Source organism: Scomber japonicus, chromosome 11 (genome assembly GCF_027409825.1).
Source record: "Scomber japonicus isolate fScoJap1 chromosome 11, fScoJap1.pri, whole genome shotgun sequence".
Classification (NCBI taxonomy): domain Eukaryota; kingdom Metazoa; phylum Chordata; class Actinopteri; order Scombriformes; family Scombridae; genus Scomber; species Scomber japonicus.
In genome coordinates, this window is record NC_070588.1 from 23020842 (window position 1) to 23047167 (window position 26326).

Consider the following 26326-nt stretch of genomic DNA (forward strand, 5'->3'; position numbering starts at 1 on the left):
GATGCCACGCTGAGTGGGCACATGCCCCAGAAAGTGCCAGAGGACAATCAACAACACAGCCAAATACACACACAATGTTTTGCCCGCCTGTTCTCTCTCTCTCTCTCTCTTTCTCCTTTTTCCTGTTTGTATCTTTTCCCACTATCCCTCCTTGCTCCTTTTTGCCTGCGGCAAGACAGCTGTGTCCATCAGGCCGTGAGGCCCGTGACATGGGTCACACGCTAAGAACCCACTAAGATCATGGCAGCGGAGCAGCTCTTCTAGCTGTTTGTGCAGGGAGGAGTAGTGCACAGGCTCCCTCATGACCCTTATACAAACAGTGAACAATCCATTTTCCTCAGCGATAAAAAAGAAAGAAAAAACTTAAATAGCTCTTTCAGTTAAAATTTGTAATTTGAAATATGCAATTTTAAAAGTTTACTTAGGTTTATTACATTATATATTGATGCCATATTTTCTACTTTAACAGATCATATTTTAGCTGTGTAATTGTGATTACATGGATGAAAAAAAGATGAAGTCCTGTATTGTGACTGACACTGCATAATATATTAATTTGAAATGTGACAGATTGGTTAAAACATTTAGGGATTAAACAAAGAGCAGTAGTGAACTATAATTGTATTTAGATAATAAAGTCAATGGAAATGTTGACAGAAGATTTTCTTTCATTTTTCAGTTGGCAGGCCTCACTTCACTCTATTAAGTCCTTTAATGTGGTGCTGCAAGCTACAGAAGTACAAATGTTTTCAATGGCTCCACAATAATGAGTGGACCATCATAGTGGCCTCTGAATGAGATCCATTATGATTTCATGGCTGGCTGGGCAGAGTTTTAACTGCATGCTCTTTAAAAGCTGTAGACAGCTTTGCTTAAAATTACCTGAATCAGTTATTTTATGTTGCACAGGGAAAATGCTAAAAGAAGAAATTGCTAAAAGCATAAAACACTCTTTTAAAGTCAATAAAGGCCAACATAAAATACATTTTACATCTTATTGATGCGATTCAAAATTATATTAATTCAATTGCTGGTCTTCAAAGCTGCCAGACAACCTCAACAGAATATTTAATATGACAAAGAAATAAACAGATAAATGACTGCAGGTTGAAAATGGCTTTAGGTTCTTATTAAAATTGTATTTTCAAAACAACTAACTTGATTTAATTTTTAATTTTAATGGACATACACAAAATGAGTCATTTTTAAACTTCACAGAATCTCATTAAATATTAGAGGTGAATATAGAGATATAGAAGTGTAACTGACAAGCAGAATTATCATTAACTAAAGCTGACCTATGTGTAAAAGAACAAAGAAATCTTTCTGAATTAAACCTCAGTGTAATGTTGACTGTATAGAACTTGAAAATATACTTTTACCATACTTTTATTGACCTGTAAAAAGTGACTAATCCAGTGGATGAATCGCTCAAATCAGAAACACAGTATTTGAGGTACTTCAGAATTACTTTGCCTACTGAAAAGGTTGGTCATTTATACAACACCATTATAATAATTTACATTTATAACTTTCACATGTTTTAATCTTTTCAGTCTTTATTATTAATTATTTTAAAAGTTACAATCATTCCTGATTTTTTTTCCACCTGTATGTCATTGTGCATTATTTTTTTAATTTCTCATATAATGCATCAGGATTTAGTTTTTCTTGTTGTCCCATTACAATTTGTTTTTGTGGTAAAACTCCAGTTATCCTGCAGTTGGTAATCCATTACCCCCCTGGCCATGTGGAGCTGTATTTATAGTAAAAATATTGTCACACATTGCCACAGCTGCTCCAATTCACTTAATGTTGGGTTTTAAGGAGCAGCTAAAAGCTTTGCTCCAACAGCTCCATGTCTTTGATGTCAGGGAACTAGATATCCCCCCAGATCTGGAACACAGTCCCAGAATAAACACTGTGGTCTGGAGGTTAACTTGCAGACCACTATATAGCCCGAATGCTGAAATCCATACGGCTTCAATGGAGGTACCTCTCTCACTCTTCTCCCCACTTCACCCTTCATTCATTCCCTGCTTTCTTTCTCTCTCTGTCTCTCTCTCTCGCTCTCGCTCTCTTTCTCACTGGAGCAGCTTTTGTAACTTTGTGTGGTGCGGCAGGGCAGCATGTGCTCTCTCCCTCTGTCTTTCCCTCTTCATCTCTCTTTCTCTTGTCCTCTTTTCTCTGTCCCTTTTCACTTGCGGAGGTTTCGTTTGAACAGGGGAGCTGTGCTCTCTTTGACCTGTGCTTGTCAGTGTTAATTGTATGGGTTTAATTACAAAAACACATTTAGCACGTTGAAAAGGGTTTAAGTTAAATCCTTCCTCTTCAGACCAAACCTCCAGGATTTAGATGTGGCAGGGCTGTATCAGCTATCCGAGTCAGATTAGATGTTGCCTCTTATCTTACCACAGCCTGTCTTTTGAGCCGCCTTTTATTCAAGCTGTCTGTCTGAGGCTTTTCCAGGCTGCTTAGATGCTCTTAGTAAGGCAACTTGATTTGTATGATGTATCTCAATGATTCTTTAAATAATGATTTAGTGCCACACTTTGCTTGTAACTTATTACATCAACTGTAAAACATGTACTTCTTGAAGAATTTTGAAATAAACCTGCTGTCAAGAAAAAATGTATCTACTGATTTATTAAAAGTTATTGCACAATTTTGATTTGGTCCAAACACCACCGAATGAACAACAAATGAATGTATTGTATCTATGTGTTTACTTGATTATATTCACAAAACAACCTGGTGCCATAAAACGGTACATTTACAACAATTTAAATATTCAATTCTGTATTTCTGTCAGAAAAGTAGACACAAAAATATTAACAAATATGTAAATTACTGCACTGACACTGACAAAGTTTGTTATACACATTCCATTATATTAATTGTGCCCACTTTTTGGAAATGTCTTTAAAATAATGGAACAGACAGAAGAATGACATAATTCTGCTGTGCTGACACATCCAGACTTAATTCGGTTGATTCACGTCCATTGTGAAGCAGCCAGTGAAGCTCTGTTTAATCACAAGGATTTGTCATGTGATTGACGGACTGTTGACAGCAGTATTGGGGCAGTATTTAGCAAGGTCTCAGGACCCCCGTGGCTAAAGTGAATTTTATGGAGACACTGGTGGGTCGCTGGCATAACAAGAAGTCAGGCAGTTTTTAAAGCTGATGCAAATGAAGGTATTTCATGTTGACATCTCACCGTCTGGGGTGTGATAGTTGATCACTTTGTGCATGGTGGGAAAACAAAAGTGCATGCAAAGCCAACCCTACAGCATAGTCTCTGTGTGAGTGAATGTGTGTGTGTGTGTGTGTGTGTGTGTGTGTGTGTGTGTGTGTGTGTGTGTGTGTGTGTGTGTGTGTGTTTGGTTACACCCGCCAGTGTCCCTCTCTGTGTCTGGGAGCGGAGTAGAGTACATTAACAGACCTAATTTACAATGTATGGAGTCTGCGGACTGGAACATTTGGAGTTATGAGATAGTTAAGCGCTTGGTTAACAATGTTTGGATTGAAAAGGGGCAAATGGTGGGTATTTATCTTGTGTGTCTCTAATTATGAGTTGTTACTGAAGATTTTTAAATGATCAGGAAGCAAAATATGTCTGCAAAGGCAAAGAAAAAAAGAAAAAAATCTATGTTCTTAGGAAAATGAGGTACGTTATTGAGGTGTATTTATTAGTATGCATACTAATAAATATGTATGACATATGTATGATTTAATTTAATAACTCTAAAATGGCACATCACATTAATCATATTTTAATTTACCTCTTTTTCATAATTTATTTATTATTTATTTTTTATTTTCTACTTTTAGATTTTAAACTGCAAGCCTTGTTTGTTTGTTTTTTTAGTCTTTTTGAAATGCTCTATAAAGATTGAAATTAATACGGACTACATATTTTGTAATAAATATTTGCAATGGAGTCATTTACTTTACTTGATGCTGTCTGTTTTAGTTTGAATTTCCAACAGATTCCGAAAAAGCCAACTTGCCCCTAATAAATGAGGTTTCATTGTTCTTCTGGCGAGCAGAATGCACTCCACATTTTTACTTGTTTTAGCAATTAAAACACACACAGTGTAACTTTAATTAAGACTTCCCTGGATTATGAAACATGATAGCTGCTACAAAATATTTACTAATAAAGTTTTTAGGAAATATTTTGTGTGGGGTAATTATGTTCTTTTGAAGGGAAAAAAATTCTATTATATCCTACTACAAGTCAATTTGTCTTCAAATAAGTAATGCATTTGTCCATATAAGCAATGCAGTCTGTTATCTAAATTCTAATTCATTTTAGGTTTCAATTTGTGCTTTTTCAACCTGTAAAATCTGTGATCATGATGCACTAATGACATACACTATTTCACATATTTACTGCATGTCTTGTACTATAGCTGACGTTCAACTGCAGAAATGTCTCATTCACTCACACAACATGACTACCAGAAATGAAAAATAAATGCTTTTAGAGAGAGGTTGTACTTTCATAAAATCCATATGACATGCTTTGATGTTTTATCTTTGACCTCTGACCTGAACATTTTCCCTTTTACTGACAGAATAAAAGCAATACTTTCCCAAGCCTGCATCTTGAGGCTTTTTTTCACTGCAGTCCTGAGGTCACTGTTTTGTAGGCAGCACTGCCTCTAGATGTAACACTGAGAACTACAGTCCTATCAGAATTTAGAGGCATTTTGTAAGAAATGGGTGCAGTTTAAAGATCTCCTTTGAATTTACACAGGTACCTCTATAATTTACTGAAAAACCTTCATTTCCTTGTAATCCTGCTATATTTCCATTTGTCTTAATGAGTGATTCTTTAATCCGACAGCTGGTCCCTCTCACATTTAAAAAAGAAAAATCACAAAAAGCATAAATCTTGACTCAGATAAGTGATTTCAAATTTGTCTCTCTCCAATGAAAGGATAAAAATGAGAATGAATGAATTGCAGCTCTGAGGTTTAATTGCTTTTTCATGATCCAGCAATCCTGCAGGAAAATGCAGCGTAAAAAAGCCCAATTAGAGTCTTTTCACTTTGTGCTGGAGACAGCAGGGTTCAGGCTGATTGTCTTTCTCTGCTAGTTGCTCTGCTCCAGAAGGTGATATTGGGTTGGACCCCTGTTACCCTCCGAGCCTTCTGTTAAATTTGGCAGAAAAAACACCGGGGCTCAAGGAAGAACAAAGGCGTGCTGGTTTCACCATAGAACCAGAAAAAGAATCCCTGAAGAATGGATTAATTTGGTCTAATCGAGGAGACCCATTCCATGCTTACTCTAGCAATGAGAGCTATTGGAGCAAGCAGGAAATGGCTCGGAAGTTCTTTAGCATGCTCCCCCTATACAGCAGATGCTCTGCATTAATTGGTCTATGAAGGCCTGACCTGGGGTTCTTTGCAAGGGGTTTAAAAAGCATATTTATTATTTGCTATAACCTGGCGTACATGATGTGTGCACACAAGGGTCGTATTTCATGATATTATACAGTTCTTAATGTTGTGTGTGCTTCAGGGAGCTGGTGTTTGGGAGGTAATGTTTTAACAGCAGGTAAGTCCTAAACACCATTCATCAGAGGCCTGCTCTCTCCCCTCATCCGGCCACAGCCATGACTGATGGGCCTGTCTTTTGTATGAATGTTTAGCACAGTGGAAAGCCATATGCCACTGGCACCGACTCCTGCCCACCACCTCCTACTGTAGCATTGGTGGAGAGAAGAAGGAGAAGAAGAAAGTCAGAGTGAACGGCAGGATGAGACGGGTTCAAAAGCAAGAGGACAACAGAAGAGAAAATAAGCATAGAAAGAAAATGACAAGAAAAATGTTTTGCCCTAAACTCACTGCAGGGATCACATTCTTTGGTACTGTACCCACATACATCTACAACTTTAAATACAGTTAGTAAAACAGATGACGGGCCTTCTCTGTCTCTTTTACACTCATTTACCAACAAGGAGTGTACATGTACATACACTCAACTACACACACTAATAGTGGTAGAGATGTATTTTTAATAAGAGAAGCGGTGGTGGGAGGTGAGAGGGGAGGTGGTGCTGGGCTGGTCCATCTGTCCCAAGCAGCCTCTCTCCCAGTGCTGCTGCCGCCCCCTCGTGAGAGAAGCACAGCTGTTACTGGAAAGCCCTACTGTCCAGAAAGGGGCTCACACTCCTCCCCTCCATCCTCCATCCCTGTGTCCCTCCAGCCCTCCACCTCTCTGCCCAAACACCCCTGCAAGAGGATGAAACGAACCAGCAAGCCCAGCCTCTGTGCAGTCAGCCTGCGCGTCTGCAATTTCAAACCTCTTTAGATCATTTTTCATGCTCGCCAGAAATGAATAATGCACACATTAACTGGTGCCAGTTAATAAATTTCCGTCTCACTGCACTATATTTTTCAATAAGGGTCTAGCTGCTTCGTTTTGTTTTGCAAAACAGCCTCAGAGGACTCCTGCTGCAAATTATCCCAGCCCCCCCTAAGTCAAGGAAAGCCAAAGAGCCTTTCCTTGACTTAAGAAATGATAAAATGATCATAAATTGCCTTAAGTTTTCACTGTTGCATGCAAATGTCAGTGAGTAAATTTGCCATTTTGTTATATACATGATCATTCATTGTGCTTTTCTCAGCTGAAGCTAATACACCACAACATTTTTCACAAGAGTGCATCCTCAACATTCAGCCCCCAGGGTACCGCTACATGGAAACAGAATCAATCTTGGGGAACTTCCAGGCTTTGTAAGGGAGCCAAATTGGCAGACTATGTCCATTATATCAGTTCAGCAAAGCCCTGGCTAGCATCTGGCCACACTGGACGTTTTATAGCCCATCTCTGACTATTAATCATTGGCCGCGACATCACGGACTCTCAAGAGGGTGGCTGGATGCTCCCTTACAGAGAACACCACTGAAAATGCCAAGGCATGTAGACACGACGGTCCCAATAACCACTGACAGTAGCCCTCCTTAAAATGACAGAGTGCATCCAAGCCAGACGGACAGAGTGGTGTCAGGGAAGCGCTGTGACAGGCGAGGGGACCCCTCCGAAAATGCCACCGTGCCCTAGTGGCCTACCGTGTTGTAGTGCACTGGTTGTATCTGTACTGAGGTCGTGTCATGTAATATGATCTAGATGAGACGGACAGGGTGGGTCCCTCTCTGGGATGCGGATGGGGTGTCAGACAAGCTGCTCCTCTAATAAGGACTGCCATTCTAATGATCACTCAGTCAGCCTAACCTCTGACCCCTACTGTTATAAGACACAGGGAGGGGCAGGCTGAGATGGTGGGAAGGACTGCGGGTTCAAATGCGCAGTATTTACATCAATTAGACAGGCAAGATGGAGGTGCCTATCAGAGCCCATTAGGATTGTTGTGGTTGGGGGGGAGTGGGAGGGAGGGACAGTGTGGGCCCTACAGAGGCCCAGCGGACACATCACAGGACTGCCCTTGATCACATCCTGTCACATTGATGAGAACTCTGTCAAAGCCACTCTTACAGATGTACGATATGTATGTGACTGTGTGTATATGTGTGTGCGTGTGTGTGTGTGCATGCTTCAAGCTGCATGCCAGCCTCCAGTCTTTCACCAAACAGGCCTACCACAATAACAATAAAATTACAACATGTTAGACACAGTACAGTATTTGCCTTCCATCCCGATGGGCGTCAAAAGGCCATGTTCTTGCAATGCCAGTCATTCAATTTCAGGGTGACCACCGCATGTATTCCCACTGCTTCTTCATTTAATGATATTTCAATAAAGCCGTTTTGATAAGCCTTGTGTTTCTTTACTTTGTTGGGAGTTGGCTGTTGGTGCTTATCAGATGCAAAATAGCACACCTGCTGTTCCAAAACACCCACAGTGGGTTCAAATTAGTGCTCCCCTGCCTCTTGTTCTGCTGTTGAATATGCCGCTGTAACAAAAGAACGACAATGGGTGTTTTGTTTTTTTTAATAACAAGTTTTGTGGCAATCAAAACAAAATGCCTTTTTGAATTTAGTATTACAGGTTTACAAGCGTTTTTAGCTGCTAACAATCAGTCATCACCAAACCCATTGATTACAATGATCAAAACCTATCAGTGTGATTAATAGAATATAATAAAGAACCCCACCTGGGAGCTGATTTCATTATATGATTGTGATGGACAATCCAAGCAGGTAAAAGGTACACAGTGAAAACCCAGAGAACAAGGAGAGGACTTCTTACAGCTGTAGTATCCCATCTTTTATTAATGTCACTCCCTAGGACAGCAGGTTTTTGTCAGTCAGAATGGATAATGAAGATGTTGGCGGGCCGGTGAATCCATCCCTTTAATACTAACATATTTTATGATAATGAAAGGTATTCAAAGAATGATTATGATAAAAGTGGGCTCCCCCACTGATGTGCCAGCACAGTTGTGCAGCTAGACAGTCAGCTGCGGGCACTGAAAGAAAGGATCACACAGAAGCTAAAGAAGGGATCCATAAGTACATAAAGCGAATAGCTGATGGTTTCGTAGCCAACCGTACATCGGCAGCACTGCATGTTGCACTGCATGACGAAAAATAATAATACAAGGGAAAAGCTTTCAGTCTTGAATGTCACTATCCAAATCTTTTTGATCTTATTCTGTCTGCATTCGCTCCATAGCATGAAGCCCTTTCACCACACTGACCTTTACATGGTTCTTGTTGAAACAGGTTTAATCTTCAACTAAACAATACTTTAGAGCATGTTGTGTATATGGGCTATTTGTTGTGGTTTCAGATATATCTACCACTGACTCTTTACATCAAAGCAGCAAAAATAAAAAACAGAGTTGAGTAACAAGGAAATTTCATCATGTGATATTAGTTGCATATTTAGGAGGTCATATACAGAGGACATCGCTGGTCGTGTGTGCTGTGGCACCCCCCGATGAGAATATCAGTAACATCTTCCAAGCATCAAAGCAACAACTGGTGTATTGTACTGTATGTGTAAACAAACTTAGCGGCCCCTAAAGCAAAACCATACCAGCCTGCCAGAGCTTCAAAAGTTTCCTGCAAGCTGTAGGAAGCAGGTGAAAAAATAGAAGTGTGTTGAACTTTGACCTCCCGTGCACATTTGTTGACTGATGTTTCACACTGGGGTCACCTTTTCCCTCAGCAGCGTTCTTCAAGAGGAGCTGGCCTGTGTGTGTGTGTGTGTGTGTGCATGCTTAGTCCCCGGGGAGATCATCCCCATCTCCCTTTGAAGGCTCTGTGCTATAGAGCTGTTTTCATACAGCACCGGCTATGGGTTTCCTGTCTCAGCTGACCCCTTGTCTCCTCATGGACACTTCAGAAAAACTTGCCAGGACAAACACCTTTCTCCCATTAACTACAGAGGCTCCAGGAGAGGCAAAGGGGGAGTGCCATCCCATTCAGGAACAAAGACATGGGTATTAAAAAACAAACAGTAACCACATCAGCCCACCAGTGGCCAACACTTACCAGCTAATTCCCCTCATGGACAATCAGTGAGCTGTGTTTTTCTTGCTTGAGTAAAGACTATGGTACGACCGTGTGCAGACTTGTGCTCTTGATCCAAAGCATCACAGATTTTGAGTATAGGAACATTTGGGACTCTTGAGAGACTGCCAATCCAAATAAATTTTACAAAAGATTCTCTGGATCCACACATGCTTGGTGTTCTGTCCAGCTGACACAACATAGGGTCAGAGATGAAAAGAGGATGGGGTTCACCAAGTATCAGTTCCACATGGCCTTCAGACAGGGCAACAAAACAGCACAGTGCAGACGACCATGTAACCAGAACAGGCATCCAGCACACCTGCCCCTGATACAACTCAGACCCATGAAATCAAATGATGCACAAGCAGTCTCATACATGAAAAGCTCTGTAATAGTTAAAGCTACAAAATGAGAAAGTGCAGCTGTCTAACATTGCTTTTCCCTTTAGATTTCCTCTTCTTTTTTACACAGTAGATGTTTTTCCTTTCAAAGATCAAAACTAGAGCCACATACACAAATCATGGTTTTTATTTCCAAATGGTACAAAGCTGCAATTAGTGTGATAAAATAATATCAATTGGAACAATGGAGAAATGTGGTTCATGGTAGGCAAGGATCCTGGTGGGCTCCCTCAGGGTGTGTGCAGTTTAAGCTGGTCCAGTTTGCGTCGCAGCATGTTGTAGTTGTCTCTGGTCCCTGGAGCCTCGGGGTCTAACTTTAGAGACAGCTCATAGTGTTTCTTTGCCAGCTCTAGCTTTCCCCAGCGATGATACAGCACAGCTGAGAAAAAACAGACACTCTTCAAGCTGAGAAGCAGCAACAATTTCAGCTCTATTCATTTAGTGTGTTCAATACAGGTCATATAGGTTGCACAATATTATAGAGCGCACAATTATGTTCTTTTTGAGTTTTTTTTTTTTTATTGCTTAGAATCTCTCTTCTACTCAGTATAAAATATGTGGTACAGCCCAAGTTGCGGTAGCCTTACCTAAATTGCCATGGCAACTAGCACCATTTGGGTTGATCCGAAGAGCGTGAAGGAAGAAGCCCTCTGACTCCTGAGCAAAAAAAACAAAACCAACAGGAAAAAAAGACAAGTAAACAAAACAAAACACAATGAATAATCTTAGCTGGTCAAAGAAATTTAGCACTGTTGACTTATAACAGGCATGGAGGACTTTTTAGGACTAAAAACATCAACATGCATGAAAAGTAATAATCTGAACTGAAATGTTTATGATGCACTGACTGACCTTATATTTCTGTAATTTCCCCAGGACATTAGCCAATGAAAACATGATAGTGTGGTCGCTAGGGAGGAGCTTCAAAGCTTCCCGGCCGATCAGCTCCGCTTGACCCAGGTTACCTCGAAGACAGAGCAGACAAGTACCAAAAAATGTTAGACATTCATATTTAGTGATGCACACACACCACAAATAAAGCCTGTGACGCATGCTCAAATGGTATTTTTAGTATGAGCTACACAACACTGTAGTCAGTGCATATGCTACTAAGAATGTGTGTTAAAGATCAAAAGGAGTGCAGCACATAAAACACAAACATAAATAATGAGATATAACTGTAATAACAGCTGGTATACGGAGAATCTGATTGTCTGCTTTATTTGTCAGCAGTGTCTAGAGCAGAGTTTTTCCTCTCCACACATGGAGGAGCGGTTTAGTCTCCTAATTAAGGTTGAACACAAGGCCCACTGGGTTATTGATCTCTGTCACAGACCCGTCTGATGTCTGGCCAAAGATGGAGAAAAAGAGAGAGACAGAGGGAGAGAGAGACAGTCAGACAGACACTGACAGTCATGTTCTGAGTCATGGCCTGTGTCCTTCACTCACAGCTTGCCAACATGTGACTACATATGAGATGGTGTCTGTGCCTATCTGCCTGAATCTACCCTGATTCTGCCTTTTGTTTGTATAATGATCAAAACAAAAGGGGGAGTGAATACCAAAGAGAAAAGAATATTCCCAATTCCTTGCTATTTGAAAATGACACCCATTGTTCTTCTCTTCTCCTTTTTTTTGTTTGGTGGGGAGCTGGGGAGAGGGGTAGAATTATTTCTGTCAGATTTGGGGAACAAATGCGGTGGGGGGACTCTGAGGGGGCGCTGTTCTGGCTGTGCTTGCCCACGTTTGATCAGGAACATACTGGGCCCTGATTGGACAGTTCCAGTGCCCTCCTGGGAGACTCCGCCCCCGCGGGAGCGGCTTCTGACAAAACGGCTCGAGCGTTTGGAAATCAGAGCATTCTCCACACGGCAGGGAAGAGTGCCTTCAAAACTCAGAACACAAAGCTTTAATACATAAATTTCAAGCATTGCTGATTCCTGCTCTTCCGGTCTAATCTTGTTGGCCATTTAGATTTCCTGCCTTTCCAAAATAACAACGCTGTATTTCTTGGCTGTTAATGCTGGGACAAGCTGCACACAGAACAGAGAGCTCTTTGAAAGACACATAAATTCACAAATGGATAAATATTATTATCTATTATTTGTATTCTTATTTATTCTGATTACCAGAACAACAATAAAAATTTCAGATGTAAAGGAACCTTTAGCAGCATGACAAAAAACATTTAAGTTCCCCTCCTCTCAAAAATGTGTTTTCTTCTTGTTCCTTCAGCTGGATTTTTTAGTTTCACTGTGCTGAATGACGTATGTAAGGAGTTTGACTGTAACTCTGCTGAAGGAGGAATGTTTCTGTGTGCTCACCTTAAATCTGAGGTAAAGGGATGGTTCAGATTTTTTGAAGTGAGGTTGTATGAGATACCTATTCATAGTCAATGTATTACCTACTGCCCCCAGTTTGGAGAAGCAAATAGGCATGGAAGCTAAGCAATGTACTGCTGTGGACAAGGCCAGCAGCAAAACCTATTTTTGACCTCATACAACCTCACTTCAAAAAAAATCAGAACTATCCCTTTAAATCCAGCATTGAGAATGATTTGTGACATCACAACTAGTCAGGAGGCCAACTGTGATCCAGTATGCAATTTACAGTTACATGATGTGGAACCTTAAAGACTTGTTCAACAGTTAAATGAAATGAACAATATTTGCATATTCATAGATTTTTCAATAAAGGGAGAAGAAGAAGATGCTGTTTTAAATAATTTCTAGCTAGAAAATATCAGACAGAAATGATCATTCAAAGCTGAGTAACTTCAGGTTTGCAATATGTGCAGAGGGTAGGCCTGCCACGGTAACTATTTTTGTTGGGCTCTTACTTGCACAATATAATGTAGCTATTGTGACAGGCCTAGTAGAGATGATCTTTAAACGAGTTGTTATCTAGTGCGTAGTGTAGTAGTTTTCTGTGTGTGCACTCTTCTTTTTCTATACCAGTGTTGTCCAGTAGAATGACCATGTTGTTCCAAGCCAGGCTGTGCTCAGGTTTTAGCACTGTTGCATTCCTCCAGGCGTTCAGGGCATCCACGTATCTGTGCTGGTCAGCATACTAAAAACAAAAGCAAAATCAAAAAAATGTTGCGTTGTAAATACACTATAAAATTATCAGTAATATGTAGTTTTTTATATCACCCCTTGATTTTTCAAAGACACCAACTGTCACACAATATTTACACCATAGACTCTCACCAAGCGTCCCAGGTTATAGTAGCAGTCTGGGTACTTTTTCCGGAAGCGGATGGCGTTCCAGTAGCTCTGCTCTGCTTCCTCAAACTTCTGCAGGCTGTTTTGCACTATACCCAGATTCATCCAAGCAGCAGCAAAATCAGGCCTGGAGAGATTTAAAAAATGCAACACTATCAATAAGAGCTTTTTCAAGTCATTCACAGTGCTGGAACCAGTGAAATGAAATTGCCATTTGGATGTAGTGAGTGCTGTATTCTTTAATACTGAACCACATACTGAATAGAAACTGCTTTGGATAAGAGCTGTTCTGCCTCAATCAGTTCATTCCTTTCCTTCAGGATGTTCCCCAGGTTGTTCATGGCGTGGACATAGGTAGGATGTAGCCTGAAAGCCACAGCAGTTGCAAAATGCAGTTAACACAACTCAGCCCTCTCTTACACATTACCCAACTAGCAAGTAGCTGATTGGATTGTAAGTGCTTGTGAGGAGACGTACCTGACTGCCTCTCTGTAATATGTGATGGCAGCAGAAGTGTTCCCTCTATCAGCCAGATTCTTTCCAACGTTATAATGGACCTGAGGAAGTCATCAACACATTAGTCATCAGAGTGTGACTTGAAGTGTATGGCGACATTTATTTCCACATGCTAAGAAAAGGTCTTGATATACCCTGTAGAGTCAGGCAGACAAACAAACACACAACATGGATCTGTACCTTGGCATTGAGTGGACAGACAGTCAGGGCACTGGTAAAGAGGCTTTGCTCCGACCGCCACTGGTGACTGCGGAGAGCACAGCGAGCTACATATACACACAAAAGTGTAAGCACAGACGCACACAGCAGCTTCTGGAACATGGAAGAAGGAAAAAAAACAAAAAAAACATGAGTCCTTATAACCCTGGAGCTTAAAAATAAATTCTGTGACTCACAGTTGCTGTGACTGCAAATGTATCCATGTAGTACGTGGCCACCACCTGCGGTTATCATCCCTTTATAGGTGAGTCATTAGTCATCTCTCATGTCTGTCCCTACACTGAATCACTGAGTTACTGAATCTTCAAAGCTACATAAACAGGTGGTCAAATAAAAGGGTTTTTAACTGGGACAGGAAAGGTCGTTTGGTTGAATCTTCGCTAGAAACCGAGGGCTCTTCATCACCATGTGGTAGCTTTTATTTTGTTGTGATCTTTTTAGTATCAGCCCACCCTTACCCTGTATTTGGTCCAACAGCAGCAGCAGTGTCCCACCGAGTACGCCAGCAGTAGGCAGTAGCCAGACGAGGACAGGTAGAGAACTCTCTCAGCAATAACGAAACCCACCCTGAAAAATATGTTACAGGCTGGCAGGAAAGGGACGACCAGCAGCACCAGACCTAAGGTCAACGTCCTGGCAGGGAGAAGGAAAAAGGACTATAATCAAATACTGTGCATGACTACATAAATGGCTGTGTGACAGTGTATGGAAAAGAAAATTTGGCAAAAAAAAGGTAGTCTCAATAAACCACTCCAAATGCCTTAACTCTTAAAACGAACCACACACTAACTGTCTCTGAGCCAAAGCGAATTTTAAAAATTCTCTAAAAGCAATCGAGACGTGGTGCTCTGGTCACACTGCAGTGGATATGATACAATTTTTATAATCAAGTGTAAGTCTTGAGAGGCCAACATGTACTTCATCTCATCTACTGCGAGTGCGAGATGGCTCCGCTCGCTTACCTCCTTCTCTGGCTGTCCTGTGAGCATAAGGCTTGGCTTATCAAGCCTATCAGGACACACCAGAGCAGCAGCAGCCACACCATCCTCCAATCAGTGGCTGACTTAATGAGAGGCACACAGCCCATGGACCAATCAAAACACAGCCACCAGGGACACAGCAGCAGCCAGGCATTCAGAGAGTAGTAGTAATTATAGTTCAGTATCTGCCAATCAAAGGGGAACAGGAAGGGTGCAGAATAAGAGACAGTGGGGAGAGATGAGGAAAAGCATGTCAAATTCAGAATTAAAGGACTACGGTCAAACATAATATTAGATACTTCATTGGATTTATGAACAAATTAAATATGTTTCATCTAAGTCAATTCATTATTGCATAGATCCTAACATATATTTCTAATGTTTCAAGAAATACAAATAATTTCAAGTGTGTGATCAAATGATGTATCTTGAATGAATCTCACTCACCCTGAGAAATAAATTTTCTGCGAAAGAGGCAGGGTTGTCTACTTCAGTGAATGCTGGCGGTCCTGTTCCCATGATCCTCCAGCGTGCATAGAGCATTGAGAGTCCTCCAAGACCCATGAGAGTCAATCGTGTAAGCAGTCCCGATCGCAACATCTCACTTACCTGTCAGAGAAAAAAAAAGTAATCTGTGCCTGTTTCAAGCCCTGTTTTAAAGGCACAGTGATCTCAAGTTCATCTTGCTTTAGAGAGACAATGTACACGGTTCTTACTCCTTTTCAAATGTAAGCACTTTTCAAGCATTTTTCAAGGTGCATTTTCAAGTTTTTCCAGCATTTTCCAGCTGTGATAAATACAAAAAAGCAGGGGGGCAAATTAAAAGCAAATTTCAAGTTTTAAAATATGTCACTGACCCAGCGATTTACCATCAAAGTTCAAGTGAAAGTTCAAGCGCAAGTTCAAGCGCTTTATTCTAAATCCTAACACTTTTAAGACCTTGGAAATCCCACATTAAAATTCAAGCGTTTTTCAAGGATTTCTAGCATCAGTGTGAACCCTGAATGTATATGATGTGACATTAATCATACAAGGGAGTACATAATTTATGACAGAGAAGAGGGGGGTAGGGATAAATAAACTGTAACTCACATTGAGTGGATTCTTCCTAAGGAGTAGCCTCTGGCTGAGTTCATACACATTAACATTACAGATCAGGAGGACATCAAAGGCTGCATTCACACCCTGGAGGAAAATACATACAGAACGAAGGAGAAATGGCATTTAAAATGTATATAGGTCAGCAATAAAATTGATTTTTAGCTCCAATCATACATGTGAGAAAACATCAGACATAGGTTTTTAAGTAAGAGATCAAATCAATTACCATGTCTTTATAAAGTGTTATAAAGAGGGGAACCTATTGGTATTTCTTGGTATTGGTCTCTCTTTCAACATTGTTACAACCGGATATGATGAAATCTGTAACTAACTACAAAATGGTCTTTACAAAAAAAAAAGAGAGAAAAAAAAGACTTTGTACCAAGACTGTGATGCCTTGTTCTTTACAAAGCATCGCTGCAGCACACAGCAAGAGGCTGACCACAACCCACTGGACAGAAAACCTGTCATCTCTGTCAATCCCTGAGAACACAAAGCCAAGACCAAGCCAGTTATAGACAGGAAATGTAAGACACGTTAAAGAAAGACAAACAGCTCCACAATGTTTGCTCCATGATATTTATCAGCTCATACGGGCAGCACTTTGTACAATATGGTTTTACAGTGCATATCAAGAGCAATCATTTGTTAGATACCTACCTCTGTTGAAAGCTTTGCAGTAGGTGAGAAAAGAGAGCTGGAAGAACAGGGCGCACAAAAGGTCTGCTCGACCCACTATACCAGCCACCTTATTGAGATGAAAAGGGAGGGGGAAAAAAGAAAGAGAAGAAAATACGATAGGTAAGGCAGAAAATCAAGTTAAATGACCAAATATACATTAAGAAACAGCCTTATTACATGCATCCTTTCATAAATGATTGCATCCTTTATCACCTCGCCCATACTGCATTTTGTTTTGTATGGTGTATTGGGTTGCAACCCGAGGCTTATTAACAGAGGTAGGAAGAATCTCTCATTATCAGAGTGGCCTGTTGGTGTGTGTTCTATATAGTGTGTGGGTACAGTATGGTTGGCATCCTGGGGTTGCCTGCTTTGATACATACAGCAGGCCTAAGCCAACAGTCTGCCTGCCTCCCACCCCCCAGGTCTTACCTAGTTCTTGCCCTGCATGATTAAAGAGAATGGAGAGGGGGAATTGCTGCCTTCCAACCAGGCTTTACAGCAAAAAAACACATATGCTGGCAGGTCAATAAGCATCCCAACACAGCTAATAGTCAGGCCGTGCTACCACACACACCTTAGTCCTGCGTTCCCAGCTGAGACAGGGCTTTTGTTCTTGGCATGGAACCACTGCATGTTTAGTATTAAAACCTCTGGACTAGAGAGACAAGATGCCATGATGCACGACGGTAGGGGATTTGTTTTGTTAGGAAAAGTTTATTTGTAGCCCAAAATCACATAAAGTATGATGTCTCAATAGGATGCACAAGCCCACAACAGCAATTGATGCCGCCCAAGTTCAAAGCAAAAAGGGTAGCTAGAATAATTGGGCACAAATGATGCATGAGGCTATGGAATGAAAAATGGCTGATATAAATATTTAAATGACAGTTTTTTTTCCATTTCATATGCCTTTAAAGATTGCAGCTGTTAAACTGTTAAAATATCAAAGTCAAAAGAGCTGGATGTAAAAAGAAGTGTTTCCATTTAAGTTTTTCTTGCTTTTTCAGATTCATTGCTGCTAACTGTGCTCTTCTGCAAATGTATTGAGCCATTATTCACAAGTTCAATTCACTCACTTACATTTTTAATAATATTTAGTTGTCTTGGCAGAACTTTCACATGGAAATCATGTTTGAGCTCTCCAAAAATAAACATAGAATATTTTGAACTAAGCAGAGATTTACAAGTGGAGGGACTGAGTGCACATTTCTTGTGAGACAGTTTACATAGCTTCTAAGCACTTTTCCAATGAAATAATCTGTTTCTGCTGTGTTGTCTCATTCACAGCTTTGATTCCACTGGGCATGGCAGCGAGGAGGTTTTATTCCCTCCTCCGCACAACATCATACCCCACCGAGGAGTGTTTCAGAACCTGAGCGTTTTGTTCCGACAGCACCAGACAGAAGAGATCCACCCCTTTACCTGGAGAGGAAGCCAGGTAGTCATGGCACTAGTTGTGTCATAAAATCTTGGAAGTGTTTCCACTTCCATGGTTACAAATATCCTCTAACCAGTTGTCTTCTGGCCTGGTGCCCCCAGTTATAATGTAATGTGGATGTAGTGATATACTATCAGGGTGTTTCATTTTGAGAATTGACTGGATGCTCTATGCTGGTTCTATGTCTGACTTCCTGGCCAGCTCAATCAGCTCTGTGCACCTTAACGGCTTCTGTCAAAAATAGACAAGGTGCGTATGTTTAACAAAGCTGAGCCGAGAGCCGCTACTGTGACACTTCTGAAGCGTGCTGCAGTGCATCTGGTGGGATCACAAACACTGAGTGGTTGCGTTGCAGCCATAACACAATCCAATTGTGAGCCCCAATTTTTTATGATTTTACATTTAACAACACCTCAGGTTTGCTACTTACTTTATGTCAAATGATGGAAGCAGAGAGCGTTAGAAATGCAGCTCTGAGACTAAGAGATGTGTGACAGAGGAAAAATCTATGGAGCAACATTGTTTATCTTTGGAACAGTGATTTACTCATAAAATGTGAGCTTCTGTCATACTATGCTGCAAGACAAGAAAGAGCCTCAACAGAGTTTCTAAGACCATCGGAAACTATCCGAGTTCTATTTCCCACCATACCATATTATTCCTAACTAACTCAACACTGCTTGTTTTTTTTTAATGCAACAGTGAGAGCCAAGCATTGAGGAATTTTGATGCACTTGTTAGAGGTGAAAAATGAAAAAATGATGTGGACTTACACTTTCTGTGTGGACAGGGTGTGCAGCAAAGAAGAGGGCAGCAAGCAGAGAGGTCTTGGGAGCGTAGTTCAGTATCTTACTCTTCTCATCATAAGCCAGTCCGCCAATCAGTATAGCAAACACGTCAATCATAAGGGCAGATATGACAGCATGGAGGATGATGTTCAACACATGGAAACCAACAGGGTGCAGGCCTCCCGCCAGTAGGTAGTTCAACCTGCAGCAGCAAGAGAGGGAAAGAACTACGGTTTAATGTAAAGTAGGTGCAGACGTGTGTGTGTGGGTGTGTGTGACAGGGGCAGTATAAGTTATTTTAAAGCATTCAAATGTGAATTGATGAGGGCTTTTGGATGTTCCTGTCACATTTGCAATAACACACAAATACATATTGTAATATATTATGAGAAGGAAATGCCATCTATGTTAGGTGTAAATTTAGTTAGGTCTTTTTTACCAGTGTGAGGTAACTGAAACTGGTGCTGTGTTAAATGATTAACTAAAAGACAACTGCAAGCAAATTAGTAACAAGCATTTTCTTTGTATTTATGGTATAACAGCAGAGGGTGGGTTCACACAGTACACAAGAGTACTAACCTAAAGGTAAAAACAGTGAGAGGTCGGTAGGACTTGTGACTAGAATTGCTACTCAGGTTGCTTCCCCAGAAGTCATTGGTCCAGATGTTGTTCAGGGGTGTTTCTGGTCTCAAGTCCTGCAACAGAAAGCAGAATGAGACTAATGCCATCGACACTGACCTGTGCAGAACACCACGCCATGACACAGATAAGCCCCATACAGCTATGTGCATGTGGGATTGATACTGCTGTGGGGGAAAGTTACCTTGTTGTTGACAATTGCTTCAGAGTCATCAAACACAAACTCCCCATCATAACTGTTTATGAAGCACAGGAGTGCCACCAGGGCGACAGTGGCTTTGGCCTGGACAGGAGGAAGCTTTGGCAGGGGTATGTGGTGATCCCAATAAACTTCAGACAATGCCATAATGCATCGGGACTTTGGTCATTCTGTATCATCATCTAGTCCCTGCAGGGGAGGAAAAGTGATGTGAAGCTGTGTCACTTGCAATAAATGTTATATAAATACTAATAGCTGCCTGATAACGGTCATTGAACACTGAGAGGATTCATACCTTTATCTTTTCATACACACCTTGTGAGGGGTCACAGTCTGTGTGCCAGCTAGCTGCCAGGTTAGCTAGCAAACGTAAATGTTAACTAACAGAAAGAGCCAACAAGTCGTACCTGCACACACACATGCTGATTCACTTTATACTTATATAACGGAGACGTGTAATGAGTCTGTCAGACAGTTACATGACGCTGCAACGTAAAGGTGTAACGTTACCTTGGGATTTAGCAAGCTAATAAAGCATAACTTTAGCATGTCTTGTTAGCGGATGCTATCCACATTATTTTAAAGCATAAACGTAACCGACGCACGCTAGCAGCTATATCGGCATAAATAGGTATCTATTTTAAATATTTCTGAGATAAATATGAAGAGTATTCCGCTGAAGGAGACATGCCCAGCGAGGTGCAGACGGCTGTAAACAAATATCCACGTTCAGGCTCAGACACTTCCCGTTTAGCGTCACTGTGACGTATCATTTTCAGCCAATAGGTGAATAGTGTGTAAGTGGTGCAGAAGCTGTGTGGTGCAAATGTGTGGATACTGTTAGACACAGAAACACACATGATGCAGTTTAACCTCGAGAAGTTTATTACTCTTACAGTTAGTAAAAAAGTTCTGACTGACAGTTATTTGGCTGAAGTGAAAAGCTCTCTTCTTCAACAGGAAATCTGGAGCTCATTATGCAGACTGGGTTTAGCTGCAGCTTTCAATCATAAATGCGAAGCTTGGAAAGTCTGCTCCTGCTGTATGGTGATTTACCTCTGGATAATGTTAGAGAAGCATATGTTTTTTTTCCCCTGATGATGCTTTGTATTGATACTTTCTCTATACAATGGCTACCTTCCATTGCATCTTATGCATCTGGTGAAATAGTTTAGCCTTTCTTCTACTTTCATGTTTTTTGTAAAGGTTGAATAATGTCATTTAGCAGTGCAACAGTTTGCTTTAAAGTCGATTTCTTTCTCAAGCCCCTTTCAATCACTCTTTTTATCTACTTCTTGCTGGCTTGACCTCTTGCTAGGGTTCTAATCCTGTCATTGATTGTCCATCCTGTTGTCCATTTTAACCGAACAGCTGATGCATCAGATGAGAAACCAGTGCAAAATAATCAGGCTTGTCTACACTATATATGCACACATACGTGGTTTATTCAGTGATTTCAGTATATCAGTTTTGCATTAAATAAAATCTAGTCACAGTATGCACACAAAAAGGTGAGGTAATAAAAAAAAGTAGTGCATCCAATACATAACAACCATAATAAGTATTAAAATGTAAGTTTAAAATTGAGAGGAAATAGGGGCACAAAGGAGGCATTTTTAAAAAGTTTTATATGCTGACATTAATCCTGAGGTTTGGGTTATAGTATAGGCCTGTCTTTGTTCTCATATGGAAGCTTTACAGCTGCTTGGAGCATGTATTTCTATATGCAACATTAGTGTGTGCTGTATTTAAGTCACATGTTGATTTCGTTTGTATCTGTTAATAGTTCAGCATCACTTCTACTAGTGTTTGGCATCTGGAGTTATTTCAATCTTTAGTCTTTCCACTTAATTAAATAAGACAAGTTGTTTTTTGAAATAAAAAGAAGCCTAAGGTGTGATTAGTCATGATATGCTTGGCTCAATTAAAGCATGTGGGACACCTGTCTTATTTGAAACAGACAGCAGCTGTGAGTATGTTCATCCTTTTGTTAATTGACAATGAAATTTCTTTAGTTTATTGGAGTTGGTGATTTGAATTAGCAAGGAACCATGTATCAGAATATAATATGATAACATGAATTATACAAGATGGGTGGAGAAGAGAAATCATTTCAAGCTAATTTTCTATTTAATTATTCTCAATTAAATAAGGTAACTGATGAGCAAGCTTATCCTTCTATGTCAGAAGATGTCAAACTTATTCACCATCGCCAACTTCAACTTCCATTGGCTTGGACACAAATGGTCTCTGTGTAGTAGGATGGTGTGTTTGTCTCTGTGGGTGCAGGGAAAAACATCATGATGAATATACTGTATTTCTCTGCCGTAGACTGTACGACTGTCATCTCCAACACTGGTAATCTGTTGTCTGTCATAAGATATGTTTGTAGAAAGAAACATTAACAGAAAGACCAGTGTCTCTAAGAATTAGAGGTACCGAGGTTGTGGAGAGGCCCGTGGCCGGCTTTGGGATTTTGTGCTCCATTTCACCTGTCATTGCTTAGGGAAGACAAGGAATCTCCCTAATGGCCAGAGCCATGGGGCCCAGGGCGACGAGAGGGGGAAAGATTGTCAAGGGCGCATTCTCAGACCTTTAAAATGGGTCTCAAGGTTGGTTAGAGAAGCAGACACTTATTCAGCAAGAAAGCACACATAATTAAGGCCGTGCTTCAAAACATCTTCTTTCGTATCCTCACAGTCAAATATCAATGAATTGTTATGGGTACTACCAGTTTGGTGGTGGTGGAGCTTTATGGTTTGATGGACACATCGTGATTTGGATGGAAGAGTCAAGCTGGCTGCAAAAAGAAATGTGTTCGCATCATTCTTAATTTACCCAGTTTTTGCTACTGGCCTTGATATTACATTGTTTCCTTCCTCATCTAGAACATGGATACTTTGGAAGCAACATTTAGGACTTGCAATATTGCTTAATTACCACCACATGCAAAATGCATGAAGTATGGATTTCATCTCCAGGTTCTTCACCCATGTCAGTCAGTTGGAATTCATGTTATTAGCATCACTTCCAGTGGGCTGGCGTGGGTGGAGGAGCAGGGTGGAAGAGATAATGAGGGAGGATGTCCCAGCACCACCAATGGAAGATCTAGTGGCCCAAATGCAGGGAGACAGGGCTGCCAGTGGAGACCCTGTCAAAGGGTCCGCTGTTTTTGTGATCACGCAGAAGGTGACAGACATTGATTGTGTGCAGTCTGACACAGAATCACGGCAGAAAGGAAAGGTCAGGGTCAAATGGCGTGAAAGTGAAGAAATGGCTAAGCATCACGCAATGTCCTGAGATGAACGATGCAGCCTGCATGTGTTTTTCATCATTAGCTGTTAATCACAGTTGGCACAGTTTTCATTTCTCTGATCACAGTGGGTGATATACACTGATATTCTCCAAAGTCTTGTTTATTAATAAAAGTGTTTTATTATATTTGCAATACATGCTTTGTGGTGAAATATCTCACTTTCTTTTAGTGATTACGTCCCTGGCAAAAAATAGATGAAACTACTTTTGTTGCCAGAAAAATAATTATCTTTCGAGCCTCTCAGGAAGCAAGCAACCGTTGATTTCAGCTGAAGAAAATGCATTTTTATTATTTTTCATATTTTTCGTAAGTAAAGTCTATGCATCAAATCATTTACATATCCTTTTTTGAGTGTATTATTGACATACTTAATTTACAAAATATGTCATGTTAATTTGAAGATTGTTTTCATTGTGAAGAGTATAAACATCGAATATCAATCCCAATAGACATCAAGTCTAGAATAACATATTCAGAAGGTTGATGACAATATTGTTGGTGTTGGTTTATTAAGCTAGGACAATCATTTCCCACATTGTTTTTTTTTACATTAAATGATCATTTTAGATCTAGTTATAAGACAACAGATGTTCTCCAGCTTGGAGTAAATTGAGCACTTTCAAAAAGTGTACACATATAACAAACATTAATTTAAACAAGAATCGCAGAGATGATTTGACATAAAAACTTCAGATTTAGCCGCATGCTTATCATTCACCAAAATGGCAGGGATAAACTGACTTGATGAGGTTATATGAATGGTTTGCCTTTGATGGTAGCAGTTAGTGACACCTACTGTACATGTATGTAGATCTGTTTCCCAGGTGTGGAGTAAGGACATGGTGGACTCAGAAAGAAGACCCATGCCCTGCAGCACACACAAACTGTCATAAGTCCTTTCTGTTGTGATCTAGACATGATGTCCCTGATGCCTTGGACATACAGTAGACCTCTACTGCCATGGGACATTGCTGTGAGGGCAAACCACAAATCTGTCAAACATACTGTAGTCAGTCCAATACCAGACTCTATATATACTGTATATAGAACAAATATGTCCAAGACTAATGTTTCTCAAAAACTTCATTCTCTTATTTGAACACGACGATTGACGGCAGTGTGTATTTGCAATTGGCATACAGTAAGTCTGTGGAAACCTAGGTTGGAAGATAAAACCTATTCCCTATTCCACTTGGGAAAAAAAACATAGTTGTTTCTTTTTTTTTTAGAGGCAAGAGCCAATTCTTACAACTTCCCTCTATTTAAGTTACTGGACTCCAAAGTGTTCTTGAAAAACGTTCCTATTTTTGTCTGGGTTCAGAGGTGGAACAAACATCTACAACAAAGGTGAGTGAGATAAAATTGACTGTAAACCAGGTACTGAGTTATCACTTGTCACACGCCCTGTCTGAACCTCTTTAAAAGGTGCTCGTCAGTCATTATTTCGATAAAGCTGTAAGCCTCACCTTTTCTGATCAAAAGTTTCTTAATATCACCATCCCCAAACTTATCCTTAAAGACAGTACTGTATCGTTATACGCGTTTCATCTCCTCTAAGTTCTTGTAAGCGACTATTGATGCGGTGGAGCTGAACTGTCTCCTTTTGAAATGTTCACCTCAAAGGTGCTGAATCCAAATCTCTACACGATTGAGCTGAGCCATGGGGACTTCACGTGGAAAATCAAACGCTGTTTCAAGCACTTCCAAGCTCTTCATCAGGAGCTGCTGATGTTCAAGGCTCTTCTAAAGCTCCCCCTGCCAACCTGCATGTAAGAACTGCTAATTTGCTCACCTTTTGTCAATCACATACATATGCAGCAGGCAAAACCCCCACACACACACATGAGCATGTGACTCACACATAATGTACACACATATACATGCAAAAGACTTAAAGCAAGAAATCCTTTTTAACAGTTGCTTCTCTGTATACCAGAGTGTATATTTCTCAGCGGAGGGTGCTCATTTTCTCTTCAACTCTCTCTCTCATTTCCTTCTGTTCAGCAGCTTGAAAAAATACAGCATGCTCTTGCAGACGGTGGAAATTCATTTATATAATAAGCCCACTGAAGGATTTCAAAGAACAATTTCTAGTCAAATGAAAGCTTGCAGTCTCTCTATTGCCTTTTTTCAGTTTAGCTGCTATCAGTAATGTTTTTAGAAATGAATAAGTGTGAGCAAAAATAAATTAACATTTTCTTTTTTTTGTGACAGATATCTTATCTCTACGTTATATATATATCAATGTTCCTTCAAAGGTTTTCTGAGGACATATCCTGATGTTTATAATCTGAACATCAAAACTGAAACATGAGTCTCAAACATGAGTATCAATTTATTGAGACTTGTCATGTGATGAATGTCATATCCCTGATTACAATCTAAATATACACTTGTAATGATAATATTATCTGTAATTCAGTTTCTGTGGGAACCTGTCATTAGGCTTCACGTGCGCTCTACAGCTGAGTGGAAAACAGCTGGACTCAGTCTGACAGGTGCAGTGTGAGGAATACTTGAGAAACATCCTCTAAGGGACAATGTACAGGATCCATCCATTACAGTCAAAGCCTTGTCTTGTAAAAGAATGACATCAATACAGTCAACTCCATTGAAGGTGAACCTTCTGCACTTTAATTAGGTGTGAAAGCTAACAGTAATTTCATCCTTGTCAGAGTTTTGTGGCCTGCATGAAGAGAGTCCCTTCACAGAGGACGGTGATGGAGAATAGCTTGCATTAATGAGGGGAAACACAGCAGGCAGGAGCAAAGAAACTATCACTTAAAGAGCTAAGATCGCTGCTAATATCCATTGCCTAGAGAAAGAAAGCGATGAGATGACACATTATAATAATGATGCATAAGTGCAAAGTAAGCATCTTACTGTAAAACAAAGTCAATTTGTTCTTAAAGAATAGGTGCGACACACTGTAAGTGAAGTATTATTGTTTCTCAAAAGTTTGCAGCTTCAGTATGTCACAGATAACTTCATTATTTTCAAAGGCGGGGAAATAAAAATTGGTCATTGCAATTTCTTTTATTCTAAACAGCTTCCTTTCAGTGAGAAAAATAGCTGAATCGTTATATATTCAAAGGTTTCAAATGAACTTTTTAGAAGTCAGTCACATCCTCATCAAGGACAGGATGGCCAGAGAAATGTAAGAAGAATGTGTGCAGATTATGTCACTTGTATTCTTTGAATTATGAATAAACAGTTTTAGAAAATTGCTAATATTTTGATTCCTTCATTTTTTATGTGTGTTGTTTGTTTGTTTCAATGGTTATTGTTGAAGAAACCAGCTAAAATATAACATTTTAGCATCTCTAA

The 26326-nt window shown here is 40.2% G+C and overlaps 1 protein-coding gene across 2 annotated transcripts; it reads right to left on the reverse strand.

Annotated features, from left to right (window-relative positions):
* Positions 1-10006: 10006 nt before the first annotated feature.
* Positions 10007-20439, reverse strand: tmtc4 (transmembrane O-mannosyltransferase targeting cadherins 4). 2 transcript variants are annotated; one of them, XM_053328913.1, is made up of 19 exons: positions 20194-20439; positions 19999-20090; positions 19669-19872; positions 19425-19540; positions 18831-19047; positions 16596-16683; positions 16318-16418; positions 15927-16019; positions 15282-15443; positions 14817-15019; positions 14313-14487; positions 13816-13947; positions 13597-13676; positions 13378-13485; positions 13105-13246; positions 12850-12964; positions 10748-10860; positions 10483-10552; positions 10007-10274 (listed from the first exon to the last, which is right to left on the reverse strand). In XM_053328913.1, the coding sequence occupies exons 3-19, from the start codon at positions 19828-19830 to the stop codon at positions 10126-10128; spliced, it is 2226 nt and encodes a 741-aa protein (XP_053184888.1). In that variant the 5' UTR covers positions 19831-19872; positions 19999-20090; positions 20194-20439; the 3' UTR covers positions 10007-10125. The 2 variants fall into 2 exon arrangements, with proteins under 2 accessions (XP_053184888.1, XP_053184889.1); XM_053328914.1 differs by lacking the exons at positions 19425-19540; positions 19669-19872; positions 19999-20090; positions 20194-20439 and having other exon boundaries at positions 18911-19028.
* Between the last annotated feature and the right edge of the window lie 5887 nt (positions 20440-26326).